The sequence below is a fragment of the Felis catus genome, chromosome X (assembly GCF_018350175.1).
Source record: "Felis catus isolate Fca126 chromosome X, F.catus_Fca126_mat1.0, whole genome shotgun sequence".
Classification (NCBI taxonomy): Eukaryota; Metazoa; Chordata; class Mammalia; order Carnivora; family Felidae; genus Felis; species Felis catus.
This window is the reverse complement of record NC_058386.1, coordinates 41,351,761-41,368,566: the sequence shown is the minus strand read 5'-3', so window position 1 is coordinate 41,368,566 and position 16,806 is coordinate 41,351,761. Positions and strand designations below refer to the sequence as shown.

General features: G+C 54.0%; 1 protein-coding gene across 5 annotated transcripts; it reads right to left on the bottom strand.

Moving 5' to 3' along the window:
* Positions 1-3,941: 3,941 nt before the first annotated feature.
* Positions 3,942-14,983, bottom strand: CDK16 (cyclin dependent kinase 16). 5 transcript variants are annotated; one of them, XM_023249398.2, is made up of 16 exons: positions 14,626-14,983; positions 9,545-9,752; positions 8,808-8,941; positions 8,581-8,706; positions 8,427-8,483; positions 8,221-8,335; positions 7,439-7,533; positions 7,281-7,343; positions 6,905-7,028; positions 6,587-6,707; positions 6,381-6,478; positions 6,192-6,297; positions 6,061-6,124; positions 5,804-5,894; positions 4,288-4,365; positions 3,942-4,202 (listed from the first exon to the last, which is right to left on the bottom strand). In XM_023249398.2, exons 2-16 carry the CDS (start codon positions 9,744-9,746, stop codon positions 4,165-4,167), a joined length of 1,512 nt encoding a protein of 503 aa, XP_023105166.1. In that variant the 5' UTR covers positions 9,747-9,752; positions 14,626-14,983; the 3' UTR covers positions 3,942-4,164. The 5 variants fall into 5 exon arrangements, with proteins under 5 accessions (XP_023105166.1, XP_023105165.1, XP_019678939.1 ...); XM_023249397.2 differs by lacking the exon at positions 14,626-14,983 and adding an exon at positions 14,182-14,558; XM_019823380.3 differs by lacking the exon at positions 14,626-14,983 and adding an exon at positions 10,927-11,945.
* Between the last annotated feature and the right edge of the window lie 1,823 nt (positions 14,984-16,806).

The following is a 16,806-nucleotide window of genomic DNA, read 5'->3' as shown; positions in this document are numbered from 1 at the left end:
GCTAGGCGGGCATCGGGACTGAGTGGGCGGTGACCTCTGCGGCCAATAGGCGGGGTAAAACCTCCAGTTGGGAACTAATAAAGACAAAGGTGTCTTGTAGGATTCTAACGCCATGTTGAGTCGGGGCAAAAGGTTGTGTGGAAAGGTGGAGGCAGAGGTCCCCGATATGAACGAGGACATTTTGGGGAGTACCTAGGGGCGCAAAGGTTCCAGGCTTTCTCGGTCCCGTGCTCTGCTGGGGACCGCGGTCCCTACCCTGAGAGTTTTTTTATCCTGACCAGAATGCCCTTCTTTCATTGCACTACTCTTCCCGTCCATCAAACCTAATGCAAAAAAAGGTCACCACCCAGGCCTGCGGGCCACCTAATGCAAAAAAAAGGTCACCACCCAGGCCTGAGGGCCGCTTCCCTGCCTGAACTAGATTTATTCTCTAGACAAACGTGTTGTAGGCAAGTCAGCCTCAGGCTCAGTGTACTTGTTGGCGTTATGGCAATGATAACTAATGATAGTTGGCCCTGTTTAAGTGCTTTATTGCGCGGTAAATAGTAGCGTTAGGCAACAGATAAATATCACTGTCCCCTATGGGCATCAATGGGTCAAGCTGAGGACTGGAAACGTTAGTTCATTTTGCCCCAGGTAGTAAACTGCTGAGCTGTAGTTCAAACTCAGCTATGATCTTAAGCACCAGGCCAGAGATTCTCAACCTGTGGTTCTAGGCTTCCTGCTGGTTCAGGAGACCTTCTCAGGGGGTTCACAAAGTCAAAACTATTTTCACAGTACTTCATTGTTCTCTCTTGCGTGTGCGGTGGAATATCCTGAGAGGCTACATAAGCAAAAGCTCTTTAGAGGTCTTCAGTTTTTAAGGCTATAAAGGAATCGTGACCGCAAAGTTTAGAACCTTTGCACCAGGCCAGGGACTTCTCGATCTAGGCACTATTGACATTTCTCTGTTGTAGGAAGCATTGTACAAGGAAGCATTAGTTGCATCCTTGCCCTCTACCCACTGGATAGCAGTATCATCTCCTAATTTGTCTCATCCCCAAAAGTGTCTCCAGAGATTGCCAGTGTTCCCTGGGGGGTGGAGATGATCTCTGGTTGAGAACCACTGCACTAGGCTCTGGCATCTGCTAGGGCTCCCAGCCCTACCACTAGATAACTTTAATATTTCACTCCCTGGCTCCCTGCATCTGCCTGCCTATTGGCTGTCTCCACCTGGCCATCCCACAAACTCCCCAAGACAGGCTCATGATTCTGGCTCTGGTTCAGCGACTTCCTTATTATCATTCATTCCCACAACCAAGACCACAGCTCGCCTCCCCCCACCTCTAGGTTGCTGCACATAGCTCACTGGGTCTGGCATGTCCAGAACACCCTCTTCCTGCACAATTGCAACCCCCACCCACCCATACACATCATAATTCACCTCTATTGTCGGTTAACCTCTACAGGGCAGGGATGTGTCTTTATTACTGTGATTCCAGCCCCTAGCCCAGACCTGGCACAGATGAGGGTTTGCAACTCAGTTGTGCAAACTGAGGGAGAAAAGGGAGCAACCCTTTCACCTGGGGGTGGGGGGTGTCTCTAAAGTGGCATGGAGTTGGGTCTGGCACTTGGCAAGTAGCTGCTCTTCAAGCCTAGCTGAATCTTGTTAGATTCTCTGAACTGCCTCTCCTCTCGTTGCCCCTCTACAGACCACCCCACCCCACTTACCAGGTAGCCTGCCCTTCCTACAATCCAACAAGAGGCCTCCCTCCCCAGGCCTAGACCGTTTGGTTTCCAAAGGCCAACCACCTCTGCACACACCAATGCCCCTACCACTTCCCAGAGCAGTTGGGTGAATTCTAGTCCTTCTAAGTCTGGCCTGGCAATCCTGTCTCCTTTTGCAAGGCCCTCATCTTCCCAGCCTCCCTTGTTGCCAGAGGTAACCATATCATCTTATTCTAGCCACAGAATGGCACAGGAAGCCTGCTGAGGGGCTTGTGGAAGGTTCAGCTCTGCTACAAGGAAACAGGGAGGGTGTCCTGTTTTCCTTGCTTGCTTCCCCATCTCTGGGAACATGGAGAACCCTTACAGTTGTAAGGCTGCAAGCGGAGAGCTCACCAAAGTGCTTACAGGGACACAGTGGAATGATCCTTGGGCCACCACTGCTGAACTTCGGTAACCAGCCTTAGTTAGGCTTATTCTCTGCAGTATTTGCCTGGCCCTGCCCATGCTCCTCTCTTCTGCTTGCAATCTATCCTTGGCTGTGCCCAGAGGTTGGGACAGAGGCTGGAGCTCCAAGGATGGAGAAAATCAAAGCCGCAACTATCCTCACACTTGAGGCCAAGTCCCACGGTGCCATTTGACCTCTGGTCTCTCACAAGCCATTTCATCCTTCTCAGGGTTCTCTCACCCATGCCCATGGTTTGTTACTTCCTGGACACCAACAATCCAAACTTCCAGCTCCATCCATCCACCGATGGCCCCAATCCTGACTTTGACCCATGTATTAAGATCCCCCGACCTACTCAGCAATCCAAAATCTACCCTCCTCTCATATTCCCTCTCCAACTGGCCTGCCTCATGGTGTCCAGGTCTGACGCATGGTGGTCATACTGGGCCTGCCTCACCTCCCCACCTCCTGGTTGTATGGGGCCTTGCAAGTGTCTTTCAAACAAACAGCCTCTCTACATACACCTGTCTCCCATCTATCTGGCTTCCTCATATTCTTGAGTAAATCTCACTCTTCCCTCTGCTTCTTAGTTCACCCTCTATTCAGCCTGCCCTGTTTCAACTTGACGTTCTATTGCATGTGCAGCCCCTCCAATGCCTTCCATAGTCGTGACATGTCCCTGGCCAGGTATGAATTCTCCAAAGTCCCAGGACTCACCTTGGACTGAGCCCACCCCCACCCTTGCAGGGACTTGCAATCAGGTTTTTCACTTTAGACTTTTTAATATTTCATACAGCGATTATGGTGCATTCAGGAACCCAACCCTCCAAACCCCACTAGGAGGGCCCCCACCCCAGCCCTCCCACCCCATTTGAGGGCCCCAGGGTTTAGAGTGGAGGACGGGGAGGTAACCACCCATCTGAGACTGACCCCAGAGACTGCCCCTGCCCTGCCTCACCCTCCCCAGGGGTTAGGGGCTAACGCTTGGGCACAGACCCCCATGCGCCCCTCTGCCCCTGCTTGTGCACATATATACACTATGGCTCCTTGAAGAGTTGGTCAGTTCCTGGCAGGGCCCCTACTCAACAGCACCGAGTGGGATGGGGGCAGGAGGGTTGGGCTAGGGAGACCCTGAGAAGGAAGGAGGCCCCAGCTATGGGACTGTAGGAGGAAAGAGTGGGGGCCCCCCCACCTCGTCCACCTCCCAGAGAGTCTCCAGTAGTCCCCAGGTCCCCCTGCAGCTGAGGATGGCAGGCGGGGGGTAGGAAGGCGAATGGTCGAGGCATGCTTTCCCTTAGCCGACCCCAGGGTCTGGTGATGGTCAGGGTTCCAAATAGGGGCTGTGTCCCTGCCTTGGAAAGGCTGGGAGCGGGGCTTCATTGCACAAAATACTGTGGGAGGGCCACACGCAGGGGGTGGGGCCCAGCCATTCTGTATACAGAGATATTGCATTTAAAAAATGAAAACCTCATTTAAAATAATTAAAAAACAACAATGAATGAAACAAACAAAAAAAGGCCCACACAACATGAGGCAGGTGGGGCAGGCAGGAAAGCAGGCAGGGGAAGCCTCAGACCCAAGGCATTGTCACGTCTTGTCTGAGTCGAGATCCCCAGCCTGGGCTAGCTCCGGACCCCTGGCTGGCCATGGGGTAGTGGTCCTGGGGGAGGGGATGATGGGAAGGGGGATAGGCCTGGCCTCAGTGTGGGAGGCTGACACGGCCATGCTGTCCGCCGGCAACTACCGAGACAGAGAGAGACAGACATACAGACAGACAGACAAACCAGGCGAAGGAGCGATGAGAGCTTTGTTAGCACCCAGCAGACAGGCCAATGGGTGGGTTGACAGGCCAATGGTCGGGTGTTTGGACAGGCAGCAGGGGACATGTGGGCAGGCGAGCATGAGTCAGGCAGGTAGGCAGGCAGCAAGCAAGGAGGATACAGTTGGGGGCTGCCCTGTGAGGGGGAGTGGCATCCCTCCAGCTGCTGCCTGCTGGGGCCTCGGTCTCTGGCTTAGAACTCGGTGTCCACCACGCGGAAAGCTGGCCTGCCTGCAGGGGAAAGCAGAGCGGATGGCTGTTGGTGGGTAAGCAGGTAGGTGGCCAGGGCGGGGAAGAGGGCAAGGGCCACACCTACCTGAGTCAGGCATTGACGAAGACCGAAGGCCGGCCTCCTTTTGTAGCTGGATCTCCTTTAGTGCAAATATGGAAGTAGCTGTGGGTGGAGGACAGACAGTGGGAAATGACCCATGGGGCCAGCCAAGGACCACCTCCCACATGGCCCCATTGGGGGAATTACAAAAAGCTGTCTTGTCTTTGAGAAGTTTGACTTTTTCATCTGTCATATAATCCTTATACACAAACCAGCTACAACTAGAGAAAATGGAATATGGGCTATTACACGAAGAAGTCAGTAATTCTGTCAAGTGTGATAATGGTATTGCAATTACCATCTGTTGAGTCTAGGTGATGGATGGTGTTTGGGATTTGATTTAGATTAATCCAGTGGGGAGATTCAGGAAGTGGGCCAACATTTTGAAGGTAGGATAATGATAGTTATTAAAAAACCTCTTAAAGATACATGCTGAAATTTATAGGTGAATGATATATCCAGGATTTGATTCAAAATAATCAGAGGGAATACAGATAAAATCAGATTGGCCCAGGTGACTCACTCAGTCGAGTGTCCGACTTTGGTTCAGGTCATGATTGCACGGTTCGTGAGTTCGAGCCCCCCATCAGGCTCGCTGCTGTCAGCACAGAGCCCACTTCGGATCCTCTGTCCCTCTCTCTGTGCCCCTGCCCTGCTTGCGCGCTCTCAAAAATAAATAAGCATTAAAAAACAAAACAAAACCAGATTGGCCACGAGTTGATGACCTGCTAGAGTGCTTGGGGACTTGTTATTGGGTCTAATTTTATTTATTTAATAATTACTTATTATTGACAGCACGCATGACCAAGTGGAGGAAGGGGCAGAGAGAGAAGGAGGGAGACAATCCCTGGGCCACTGAGGTGCCCCTATGTATTTATTTTTTAAAGTAACCTCTACACCCAACGTGGGACTCAAACTCACAAACGCCAAGATCAAGAGTCCTATACTCCACCGACTGAGCCAGCCAGGCGCCCCTAAACATATATAATTTTAAAGTGTCCATATGAAAAAGTTTTTTAATCAGGTATAAAAGGAGAACACCACGTGTGATTCTGTTTCTGTACAGTACAAGGATGGGGAAGACTTACCTATGCTGTGAGAAGTCAAACTAGTAGTAACCCTTGGCAAGGGGCTGGGAATAACTAAAGGAAATAAGAGGGCACTTCGGGGGAGGTTCTCTCATCCTATTTCTTGACCTGTATGCCAGTTACATGGGTGTGGTTAGTTTCTAAAAATTCACTATGCCATATACTCATGACCTGTGCGTTTCTCGGTATATATTTTACAAGGAAACGTTTGCTTTAAAAAAAAAAAAAAAAAAAAAGGAAAATGACGTTACGTCTATTTTCACGTATGTTAGAAAATTCCCGTGAAAGGTAAAAAGGAACTGAAAACTAAATAACTTGTAATACACATAACATGTCATATGCGTGATCAAGGGTGTGCCCCGCACAGCCCACCCAGCATCCTGTTCCCCACAGGTCCCGCCAGCTGCACTCACTGTCAGGAAGTTTGTGGATCCGCTCCCCCAGACTGAGGAAGAATGGATGTTTCATGGCATCCTCTGCGGAGATCCGATTGCGACCTTCAAACTGAGTGGGAGGACAGGCAGGGGTCGGGGGGGTGGGGGGGTGTATTGACCCCTTCAACAAGTAGACCTCTCTTTTGCCCCATCCCAGACCGTACCCCGGGAGCTCCCTGTCCCCCTACACCTAGAATCCCCTAGCCCCCAAGGCTGGTCCAGGAGGGTGGTCTCACCTGCAGCAGCTTAGTGAGGAGGTCAGCCCCGTCGCTGTCAAGTCTACCGCAAGGACAAGAGGATCTGCTTTAAGTTGAGTTTGGGCACTCCAGCCCTAACACCCACCTACCCTCCCACCCACCAGCCTCACCGGGGTGCATGGCTCAAAAGGGCCTCGGCTCGATACTTGGGGTAGTTGTATGTCTTAAATTCTTCGTTGGACAGAATGCCTGGCCATGTCTCCTCAGTTGGGGTTCCTGGCAGGGAAGGAGAATTACCCTAAGCATCCACAGGGCATCCCTAAATGTCCCCACAGTTCCTAGGGCTCGTTCCTCCTCACCTAAGATACGGAAGATGAAATGCAGCTGTTCCTCCACCGTGGAGCCTGGGAAGAGGGGTCGGCCTGTGGCCATCTCATAGAAGATGCAGCCCACACCCCTAGGCAGGGAGGGCACAGTGAATAGAGAGGCAGTTGGCTGGTTGGCCATTGTGACCAAGCCACCCGCTTCACCACATGGCTCCTGCCACACTTCCACCTGTCCTCACCACATGTCAATCTGGGTAGAGTAGTCTGTGGACCCAAGCAGGATGTCGGGGGGCCGGTACCACAGTGTCACCACCTCATTGGAGTAGGTCTTCGTTGGAATTGACTTGGCCCGGGCCAGGCCTGGTAGGTTGAGAGAAGGGGCAGCTGGAATTGAGGAGGTCCCGGGCAGCCTCGGGGAGAGCACAGCTGGGACTGAGGGTGTCCTAAGCAAAGCCTGGAGAAGCTGAAGGGGACTGAGATAAGGCAGTCATGAGGAAGGGGGAGTCTGAGAGGGTAAGGCGGGGCGATCACTGGGAAGAAGGGGGAGGCCAGGGTACCAAAGTCGGCCAGCTTGAGCTCTCCTCTCTCGTTGATGAGCAGGTTTTGGGGCTTGAGGTCTCGGTGTAGCACCTTCTGCCGGTGGCAGTAGGCCAGGCCACGAAGCAGCTGGAACAGGAACAGCTGGGGACCCAGGAAGGGCAGGCAGATGTCAGAGAGCATCCAGCAGCCTGACCCCCAGCAGACACTGTTCCCCCTCCCAAACACAGACACTGAGCCCAGAGCTTTATCTCACAAAAGAGGACAAGGTCCCAATGCCCTCCAAGGGCTCCCAGCAAAAAAGCCAAACGGGAAAAGTCTGTTTCAGGGAGATTTGTGGGGTGGAGTGGGTGAGTGGGGGCCCCCTTGTGCCCCTGCTTCCTGCCCCACACCCACTTTCACGTTGTGCATGTTGATGACGTTCCCACAGTCATCCAGGTACTGCTTCAGGTCCTTGTCCTGAGGACAGAAGAGGAGATGGGAGGAAAGAGGGCCACATCCTGTGGCTCCTGGCCATCTCCCCACTCCCCACCCCCACTGCCCCCCAACCTTACCAGGTACTCAAAGACAAGGGTGAGGGACTTCTCCGTGTGGATAATGTCATGTAGCGTGACGATGTTGGCATGTTTGAGGTCCTTGAGCAGGGACACTGCAGGGAGCATGGGGAGGAAGGGATGGGGGAAGAGTCAGGGCCCCACCCACCCTCAGGGTAGAGGCGAGGAGGACCAGACAGGGACAAGCCCAGGGTTTCCTTCTTTCCCTGTGCAGCCTGAGGTGGTGGCTCATTGCCACTGGCTCTATCCCACCCAATGCCAGGAAGGGGTGACTCCATGTTCCAGATGTGGACACTAAGGCTCAGAGAAGAGTATGGAGCAAGGACCTGGGATTGCCACCCCAGGCTTACAGGACACTAGATCTTCACAACCTGTTTTTGCTTTCCGGAAAGGGGTTTTGCGTCAACCCTCAGTACAGAGGCCTGCAACTTGGTGCGAAATTCACTTTGCACACATAACTTCTACACAATTCAAATTCATCCCGCGTGATATTCTGACTAGAAATTGTTGTCAAGTAAACCGGTGAGCACTTTCACGGGTGCTCTCAGACCCAAAGCGAACACCCTGCTGTATAATTCTTGGTCTTTTCTCCAAACGGGAACAGATTCCTGGTTACCTTGATTATCATCTAGATATGTGCATGATGGGCACTTTCGCGTGAAGCCCAGAGTGTCAGGAGGGAATGCCCCAACCCCCAGTCCTTGTTCCTACTACAGGGTGTGTGTGTATGTGTCAAGAGGTGAGCCTGGGAAGCCTGGGACAGCCTTCCTGTGTGTCTGTACCTTCCCGGATGGCGGTGCAGGGTGCCCCTTCTTCGTGTTCCAGTCTGATCTCCTTGAGTGCCACAAGGTTGTCCGTGAGCTTGCTTTTGCCTTTGTAGACGGTGGCATAGGTACCCTGGTGTGTGAGGACGAGTGACAGGAGAGGAAGCTGCAGGAAGTTCTCACTGACCCCCATCCCCACCATGTGCCTGACGATGGTCTCTCACCTCTCCCAGCTTGTCTAGCTTGATGTAGGTCTCCAGTTTCCCAAAGCCAATCTCAGACTGTGGGGTAAAGGGGCAGGTTGAAGAAGGCTCATAGGAGGGGACAGAGGCGGGTGGGCAGTGAAAGGAGGAGAGGACAGGCACAGAAGACACTCACCAGGCTGACACGGCGGAGGCGGCGGCTGAGGGGCTTGTCGAAGATGGGGCTATTGAGGGTCAGCTTCTCAAGGTAGCCCTCAGGCAGCCGGATGTCGGCTGGTAGTGATAGGCGCTTGTTGATGTCCTAACAGGCAAGATGGGTGAGAAACGGGACCATGAGCTCCACCTCCCCACATTTAACCCTCTTTTCTAGCCCCACCACCAGCCAGACAGGGAGTTAAGCACCTCAGTGGAGATCTTGCGTGGGGGATGGTTGCGCATGCGCACCCTCACTGGCGACTGCACCTCATCGGAGGACGTGGCTGAAGCCTGGTCACTTTCCCCATCAGACCCCATCTTCAAGTCCTCGTGTACAATTTCTGGTAGTGAGGACAGGGGGAGGGCAGACCAGTTGAGGGCTGAAGCCCCAGGACACCCCCTCCTCAACGTAACACAATCCCCTGATCACACACGTACACACAAACCCCCAGAACAGCCTAGAGTCCCTCAGGGAGAGGGTGGCAAGGCCCAGGGAGGTTCAGACAGGTCAGGACAGGTTGAACGGGGGATGGGGGGGGGGGCAATAGTCACCCAGTGGAGCACCCTGTTTCAGGGGTGAGCTGAGACTGGGGATGGCCCAGGACCAGGAGGCAGGCAGCGGCACAGTAGCCAAAGGCCCTGAGAAGGCAGGCCCAGGGTAGGCAGGCACCAGTAGGCCTGAGGGGGGCCATAGCAGAGCGCAGGAGAAGGGCAAAGGGAAGGTTGGGGGCAGCTGCAGCAGGCAGGGCACTCTTCCTCCCCGAGGCCTGGGCACAAAGCCAAGGAAAGGGGCACAGATAGAGAGAGCGTGTGCGGAGAGGATAGCAGGGAAGGGGGAGAAAACGGGAGAAAGGAAAATGGAAATAACACAAATCTAAGGGGAACTCGGCTGGGAGGTGGCACCGGGGGACCAGTCCGGGGGCAGAAGTGGTCAGTGGACCCACCTGGTGCAGAACTGAGAGGGCCCCGTCCAGAGCGAGGTTCCCCAGGAGCGGCACGAGTGGGTACCTCTCCGAGGTCATTGCCGCCACCACCCCCACTCTCATCCAGGCCTATCTGTTCAGGGGCACCATTGGTCTTGTCCACACCTCGGCCCCCTCGGAGTGTCATTGACAGCTGCCGCTTGATCTTCTTCATCCGATCCATGGCGACCTGAGCAGGGGGTATAGATGGCAATGGATCCCACATTAGCACTTGGCCTGACCACCACAGGCCCCCTAAAACCCAAGGTTTACTGAGGTATACTGACATGAACTTGTGTCAGTATCCACCCAACCACTGTGGAGCCCTGGAACCACTCAGGATTCCTGTAAACCTGGCATAGATACGGACCTTTGTCAGTGCTTGCCCACCTACAGCCAGCCCCTGGGTACCCTCTTCCTAAGTAGCACACCTGGGTATTGAGGCCTGGGTGGCTGGCTGAGGGTAAGGGACCAACTGGTGAAGTGCTGGCCCGTATGGGGGCAGCCTCACTGTGGGAGCAGAGGCCTCCACAGCAGGCATTTTCAGGTGCAGCGGCAGAGATGTACCCATCTGTAGATGGGGCTCGGGGCTCGCCCAGGACCGCGGGGCCACTGATACGGCCCCGGGCATGCCCGTAGAATGGCATATTCCACCGGCACCAGCCCCACATAACCCCCAACTGCCTAGGCAGAATGCTCCCCACAGCCACAAGGACCTTCGCGGCGTGCCCAGCAACCATCGTCACGGTGATTGGTGGACCACCCCACTGGTCTCCCCAAGTGAGGGGTGCAGGAAAAGGGAGTCCTACCCAGACCCAACCACTGGCTAGGGTTGGGGGGGGGCCTCAATGCACACCAGCTGTCCTGAGGACTGCTCGCAAGGTTCGATCAGGTTGGGACCCTATGGGTCCCACCCACATTTTTACAAGCCAGGTCTCATTTCTCCTCTAGTTGAGAGTGCTCATCTCCCTTATCACCCTGAATAAATGTCCCAGTCCTCAAGGGTGACCCATAAAGTCTTACCCTATTCATCCCTATTATCTCTCTGGCCTCATCTCCCCTTCAATCATTGCTAGTTGCTGTTCTGCAACCACACCCAGCAGTCCCACCTCAGGGCCATTGCACAGGCTGTTTTTCCTGGTACCTGGAAAACCCTTCAAAATAGGTCATTCCCTCACCCTCTTCAGACCATTGCTCCAATATCACCTTTTTCATGGATAACCCTCCACAAATAACCCTATTTAAAATATCAACCATACCGAGCTCCCTCACTTTGTCAAATCATCCCCCCAGCACTATCACCTCCTCAGAAATGACACCATCTATTTATTGGTTTCTTTATTCTTAACTGTCTGTCTCCTCACCGCCATAACTAGAAGATCAGCTCCGCCAGGGTAGATTTCTGTCTGTTTAGGTCACGGCTAGATCCTGAGGACCTGGAACAGTGACTGACACACAGTAGATGCTCAAAAAGTGCTTATGGCAGATATTAATGAATGGGGGGCTGAGGGCCTAAGACCAATCTCTACCAGGATGGGCAGGGTAAGTCTCTGCTATACATGAATAACTCCAGAAGAGGTGGCCCAGGGACGCTGGCATCGGCAAGATGACCTAGATGGGGCTGCTGGAGGGAACAGGGCCACCAAAACGCTTAAGCTGGCCTTCTTCTGCTTCCTCCTGGGCTCTAGGCCAGCAAGGTGGGGGAAAGACCTGGCCTAGGAACCATCTGGACTCGCAGCAGGGCCTAAGATGGCCCTGGGCCCAAGGGAAGTGGAGCTAGATAGGAGGTGGGAGGATGAGGCTGGGGCTGGATTCGAGGAGAGAAGTGGGTCATCTGTTACCTTGAAATCAGGTGCTTACCCCAGTGGTCCCTATACCTTACTTCCACCTGCCTGACCTCACCACCACCCCCAGGAGGGGAAGAGGAACCAGTGTAGCAGAAAGACCCCAGTAAAGAGGATGAGGTCCGTTCAGAGAACCCAAGATAACAACAAAAATCCTGAACCAGTAGGCCAAACACTGGACCTGAAGCTGAAGAAGAAGCATGGCCAGCCCCCAAAGGCAGTCTCCCCTCCGTAGTACAAATACCCAGTTGCTTTGCCTGTTGTGGCAGGAAATGGGGGATCTAGGGGCAGGGGTAAGCAGGACTGGACAGAAGATGAAGAGGGAGCCACAAGGAGCCATGGGTCCATGACCTCTAACTGGAAACTCCAAGGGCTGGACATGTTCCAGAGTTCAGTTGTTTTGAGGATTTGAGGAAGACGGGACACAAAATCTGTGTATCATGCAATATTCCCATCAGGGGTGCCCTGGGCAGACCTTTGGGAACAGAGACACTTGAACGTTAATATACAGTAAAACTTTTAAAGATTATTATTTCCATTTTCTGAGCTTTTTAGATCCCAGAAGAGTGAGGGATGGAGCGAGAAACTAGACACACAAGTCCACTCAAAAAAGGGCATTTTGTCCTTCCTGACCTCCGAGGTCACACACCCATCCTCGGAATACTCTCACACCCAAGGACACTCATCAGCGCACACCACACTGACCACTGAGGACACAGTCATTACACTCTAACTCCCACAGAAACACACCATCCTCATCTGGTTCAGACCCCCATAAGCACACACTGGACCCTCAAGTAGGCCTCTCAGCATTTTAACTATCAGCACCTGCAATTTCCCCACTTATTTCTAACCCCCATCAGCATACAAAGCCCCAACAGAGAACAAAACTCTTAGCATACGCTCGGACCCCTCTAAGTTAACTCTTACTGCCACATTCTTGGGCACCTCCCAGGTCCAGCTGCCTGTTAGCTTCTCCAAAGCACTCACCCCCATTAACACACTGTTCCCCGTGCATGATTCTGACCCCTATTAACATGCACTTGGGACCCTCTGTGGCTGACCCACATTAGCACTCACTGGACTTTCACACTGCCCTGAATCTCATTAACACAAAGTGAAACTTGCCAATCCCTGACCTGTTTTTGCCCACACTCAGACCCCCCCACAGCTAGAACCATCATTAAACACACATTCTTGTCCTCCCACTACCCTGTGCCCACCACCTCCCATCAGCACAAGCTGGACGTTCACTTCACCCTGACCTCTATTAGCACGCACTGAGCCTCACACACTGTGTGTCCCCATTAGCACACCCTAAACCCTCACTCAGCCCCATTCTCCAGGGATACACAAACACACTGCTCTATAATGGCCTGACCCTCATTAGTGCACACAGGTCTTCATTCAGCCTGGAGCCTCATTAGGACACAGCCCTACATGGTTCTAATCCACTTCAGCACACCTAGACCATCACATATCCCTACTCATTTATTTCTCTTTGCTTGAACTCCCGCACAGCTATAATGCCTGTTGGTTCACACTTGAATCCCTTCACAACCTTCCCTGATCCTCCTCATTGCACCCCACGGACCCTCAACACACCCAGTCCCCTGTGGACACAAGCACACACTGTCTTCACAAGGTTCTGATGCTCACCAGCATTTTCCGGACCCCGTACTGCCCCGGCTCTTCCCCCCAGTGGCACACGTTTAAGTGCCTCCAAGGCTCTAAGCCCATTTTAACGGTCACTAGAATTTCATATATACCTGTCCCTGAGCGCATCCAGTAGTCTCACATCCCCTGTCCTCACGGACATGGACACACACACACACCCACACACACTGATCTCACACCATCTTGATCCTTAATATACTGGACCTCTCACAGTGCTAAGGCACTTCCCTCACCACCGTGCCCTCCCACCCCACATATATCCACAACTTCTGATACCCAGTAGCACAGATTCGGGTCTTCCACCACTCTGTCCCCATTAGCATATACTGGGCCTCATCCTACCCAGACCTTTATTACCACATGCATGTACCCTCTACAGCTATGATTCCCATTAGCACGTTCTCAACACTGGACTTCTTCCACTACCCTGACCTCCACGAGCGCTCTCTGGACCCTCACACACCGCAGTCCCTCATGGACAAATACACAGAATTACCACCACCCTGACGCTCATTACCACACACAGGACTTCAGAGCCCTGATCCTATGAGCACACCTCCTGCTATCTCTACCACCCTATCCCCCATTAACACACACGGGGTCTCTCCACACCTATAACCCCGTTTGCACACCTCAGCATTCCTCTGGCATGCTCTCCCCTATCACACACCCTTGGGGTCCTACACACACACACACACACACACACACACACACACACCCCATTAGCACACGCTGGGCCTCAAGCCCTACACAGCGGTTAAGACTTATTATCACATGCTCCGACCCCTCCACAGCTCAGGCCACTAGCAAACCTCGAGCCTTTCACCACCCATTTCCACACTCTCTGGTCCCTTGATCACCCTGCTCCCAATTAGCACCCACAGGACTGCCCATCCCCAGCTCCCAGACCGGGCCCAGGGCGGGGCCAAGGTCAGGGAGGCCCAGAATGACCCCCCGCCCCGGTGCACTCTGGGAAATTCGCTGGGGGAGGGGGCACATGCCAGCGGTGCAGCCCAGACCCCTAGGCACCGCCCGGGGTCTGAGTTGGTTCTGCAGGAAAAGGGCAGCCCCCACCCCGTGTCTCGGAAACGCGCTCACCGGCGGGGGCGCGCGAGCAACCTCAGCGCCGCGGGGCCGGCGCGGCGGCGCCTGGGGCGGCGGCCCGGGCTGAGGCCGCGCGACCTCCTTCTCCTCCTGTTCGCCGCAGGCGCCCGTCCCAGTAGTCTTCGGCCATGGCTGCTGGGCCCGGGCCGCCGCCGGCTGAGGAGGAGGAGGCGGCGGCGGCGGCGGCGGTGGCTGAGGCGGAGGCGGCGTCCCGCTCAGCCGGCCATGAGCTTGGCCGCTGCGGGCGATGCCCCCGGGCTCGCTGGTGCCGACTCGAATCCGAGAGCTCACGGCGGCTCGCGGCTCAGAGCCGACCGCTTGCGGAGACGCGGCGGATCCCAGGGCCGAACGCCCAATGGCCCAACCGCCGCGCGCGCCGCGCTCCGCGCATGCGCACGCACGCGCAGCAAAGGCTGAAGTGGGAAGGAGGGGACTCACCTCGGACTGCCTGTACCAAAAGACCCGTCCGCAGCGGGAGGGGGCGCAGCCATTGCGCGCCCACCGGGGAATGTGGCGCCAGCCCTGGAACGGCGCCAGGGGGACGTGTAGAGGTTGTTTAGTACTCAGTTCCGATCTTGCTAGAAGTTTGCTGCGCCGAAGTGGGCAGCAGTCAGTAACCAGCGTGCCGATCACCACTTGGTCCCCCTACTTGGTCTCATTTGGTACATCCCCATGGTGGCAAACGGGACTTTTGCAAGGAAGAAAAAGACAGATGAGGCAGTCTGAGTCCCTTGAGGTGCCTCAGCAGGCAGGAATTTTAAATGCTCGCGAGAAGATGACTTTTCTAGGAGAGGCGGCCTGGAGAATCATTGGCCTTTTACCACCTTAGATAGGACACAGTCTAGCCCCGCCCAGATGTGCTCCCCCACCTCCCCGCTCCCTCCGCTAGCTCATTCTCAGTGTGAACGTGTGCGGCCCCGCCCTTTGAGGTTGTCGCCCAGCCAATCAGATTTGCCCCCTGGGGTGAGGCTGAGCAAGAATGAAGGGCGTGGCCGAACTGAAGAGGCGTGATTTCACTGTTCTCCTACCACGCCTCTGCCCGGTGTTCATTGGTTTTCACCGCAGGGGGGGCGGGCACTTCTTTTTGTTCTGAGTTCCTCTCTCACTATAGGCCGAATATTCCGCAAGGTGATTGGTCAAAGGAATGTTCAATCGCCCTCGTCCCGCCTCTAGCCCCTCCCATCTCCCTCAGCAAGACTCACGGAGGTGGAGCCTAGGCTGAGAAAAGAAAGGCGGACCTTTAGAGGGAAGGGTGCATTACTGCGCATGCTTGGGACTTTGGGTCGAAGAAGATCTCTTTGCCGCCTCACGCGAGCTTTTGCGTATGCACCCTGGATTGGGTTTTCTTTCTTGCCACCTCTCAACTACCTCTTGCCTGCCAGAGCCCCGCCCGTGGCTCTCCCCAGGTCTGCGGTTTTCTGTTTTATTTATTGGGTGTCTGTTGTGTGTCAAGCACTGCCAACAAAACTAATCCCTCAATTCCTCTATGCCTGAAAAACTCCTACACTATCACCTAGCCCAGCTCAAATGGCGGCAGCTTTTGGCAGGCCTTTCTGGGATATCTTTACACTGCACCCCAGCCCAAAGCCAGCTTCCCCGCCTCTTCTGGGCTTCCTTTTATAGCAGCCTTGGTCACACTGGTTAGAGTTTTCAGTAAGTTTCATACTAGCGAGAATTTACAAGAGCATGATGGGAGTGGAAATACTTGAGAGAGGCAAAAGTGCACCTCGGGCTATAGGATCAGGTCCCTCACTTCTCTGACCTCATCCTCATCTACCCTCGCACTCCACTCCAGATGTATTTCTTTCCTTCTGTTTCTGAATAAAGCAGGCATAATCCAGCCTCAGGGACTTTGCACTTGTTTCCTTTGCCTGGAATATTCTTCTAGATATCCACGTTTCATCCCTTAATTCCTTCCAAGTCCTTGCTTCAATGTCACCTTCATGAAGCCTTCCCTGACTACCCTATTTACAAATGCCTACCTGCACCCCCATCTTTCTAGATCCCCAGACCTGGCTGTACGGACCTTTTTAATGGCACCGGTCAACCTCTTACAATCTACTTGTTGGTCTATTCTGTGTCTCACCCGAGCAGAACAGAACCCCTCCCCCCACGCACATACCCACACCCCTCAAGACAGGAATTTTTAATTTCTTAAACTTTATTTAGTTTGACAGAGAGAGCGAGCGAGCAGGGGAGGGGTAGAGAGTTGAGAGAAGAATCCCAAGCAGGCTCCGCACTGTCAACACAGAGCCCGATGTAGGGCTCAAACTCACAGACCGAGAGATCATGACCTGAGCCATACCAAAAGTTGGTCGCTTAACTAAGCCACCCAGGTGCCCCAAGACAGGGACTTTTTGATCCATCGCTGTCTCCAATGCCTACAATAGTGCCTGGCACACAGTAAGCACTCAACAAATGTGGCAAATGTTTGATGGCAAAGCTCTAGGCTGAGACAAGAGACAACCATGTACCATTACATGGTGCCTGCTGGGTGCAGGGGACTCGATGAAGTGACCCAAACCCTGCCCACTGAACCCTGGTCTTCTGTCTCGGTGGTATTATAAAGGTAGACAAACATGACAAAAGTAAAATAGCATTTGGGGAAACAAGGATGCA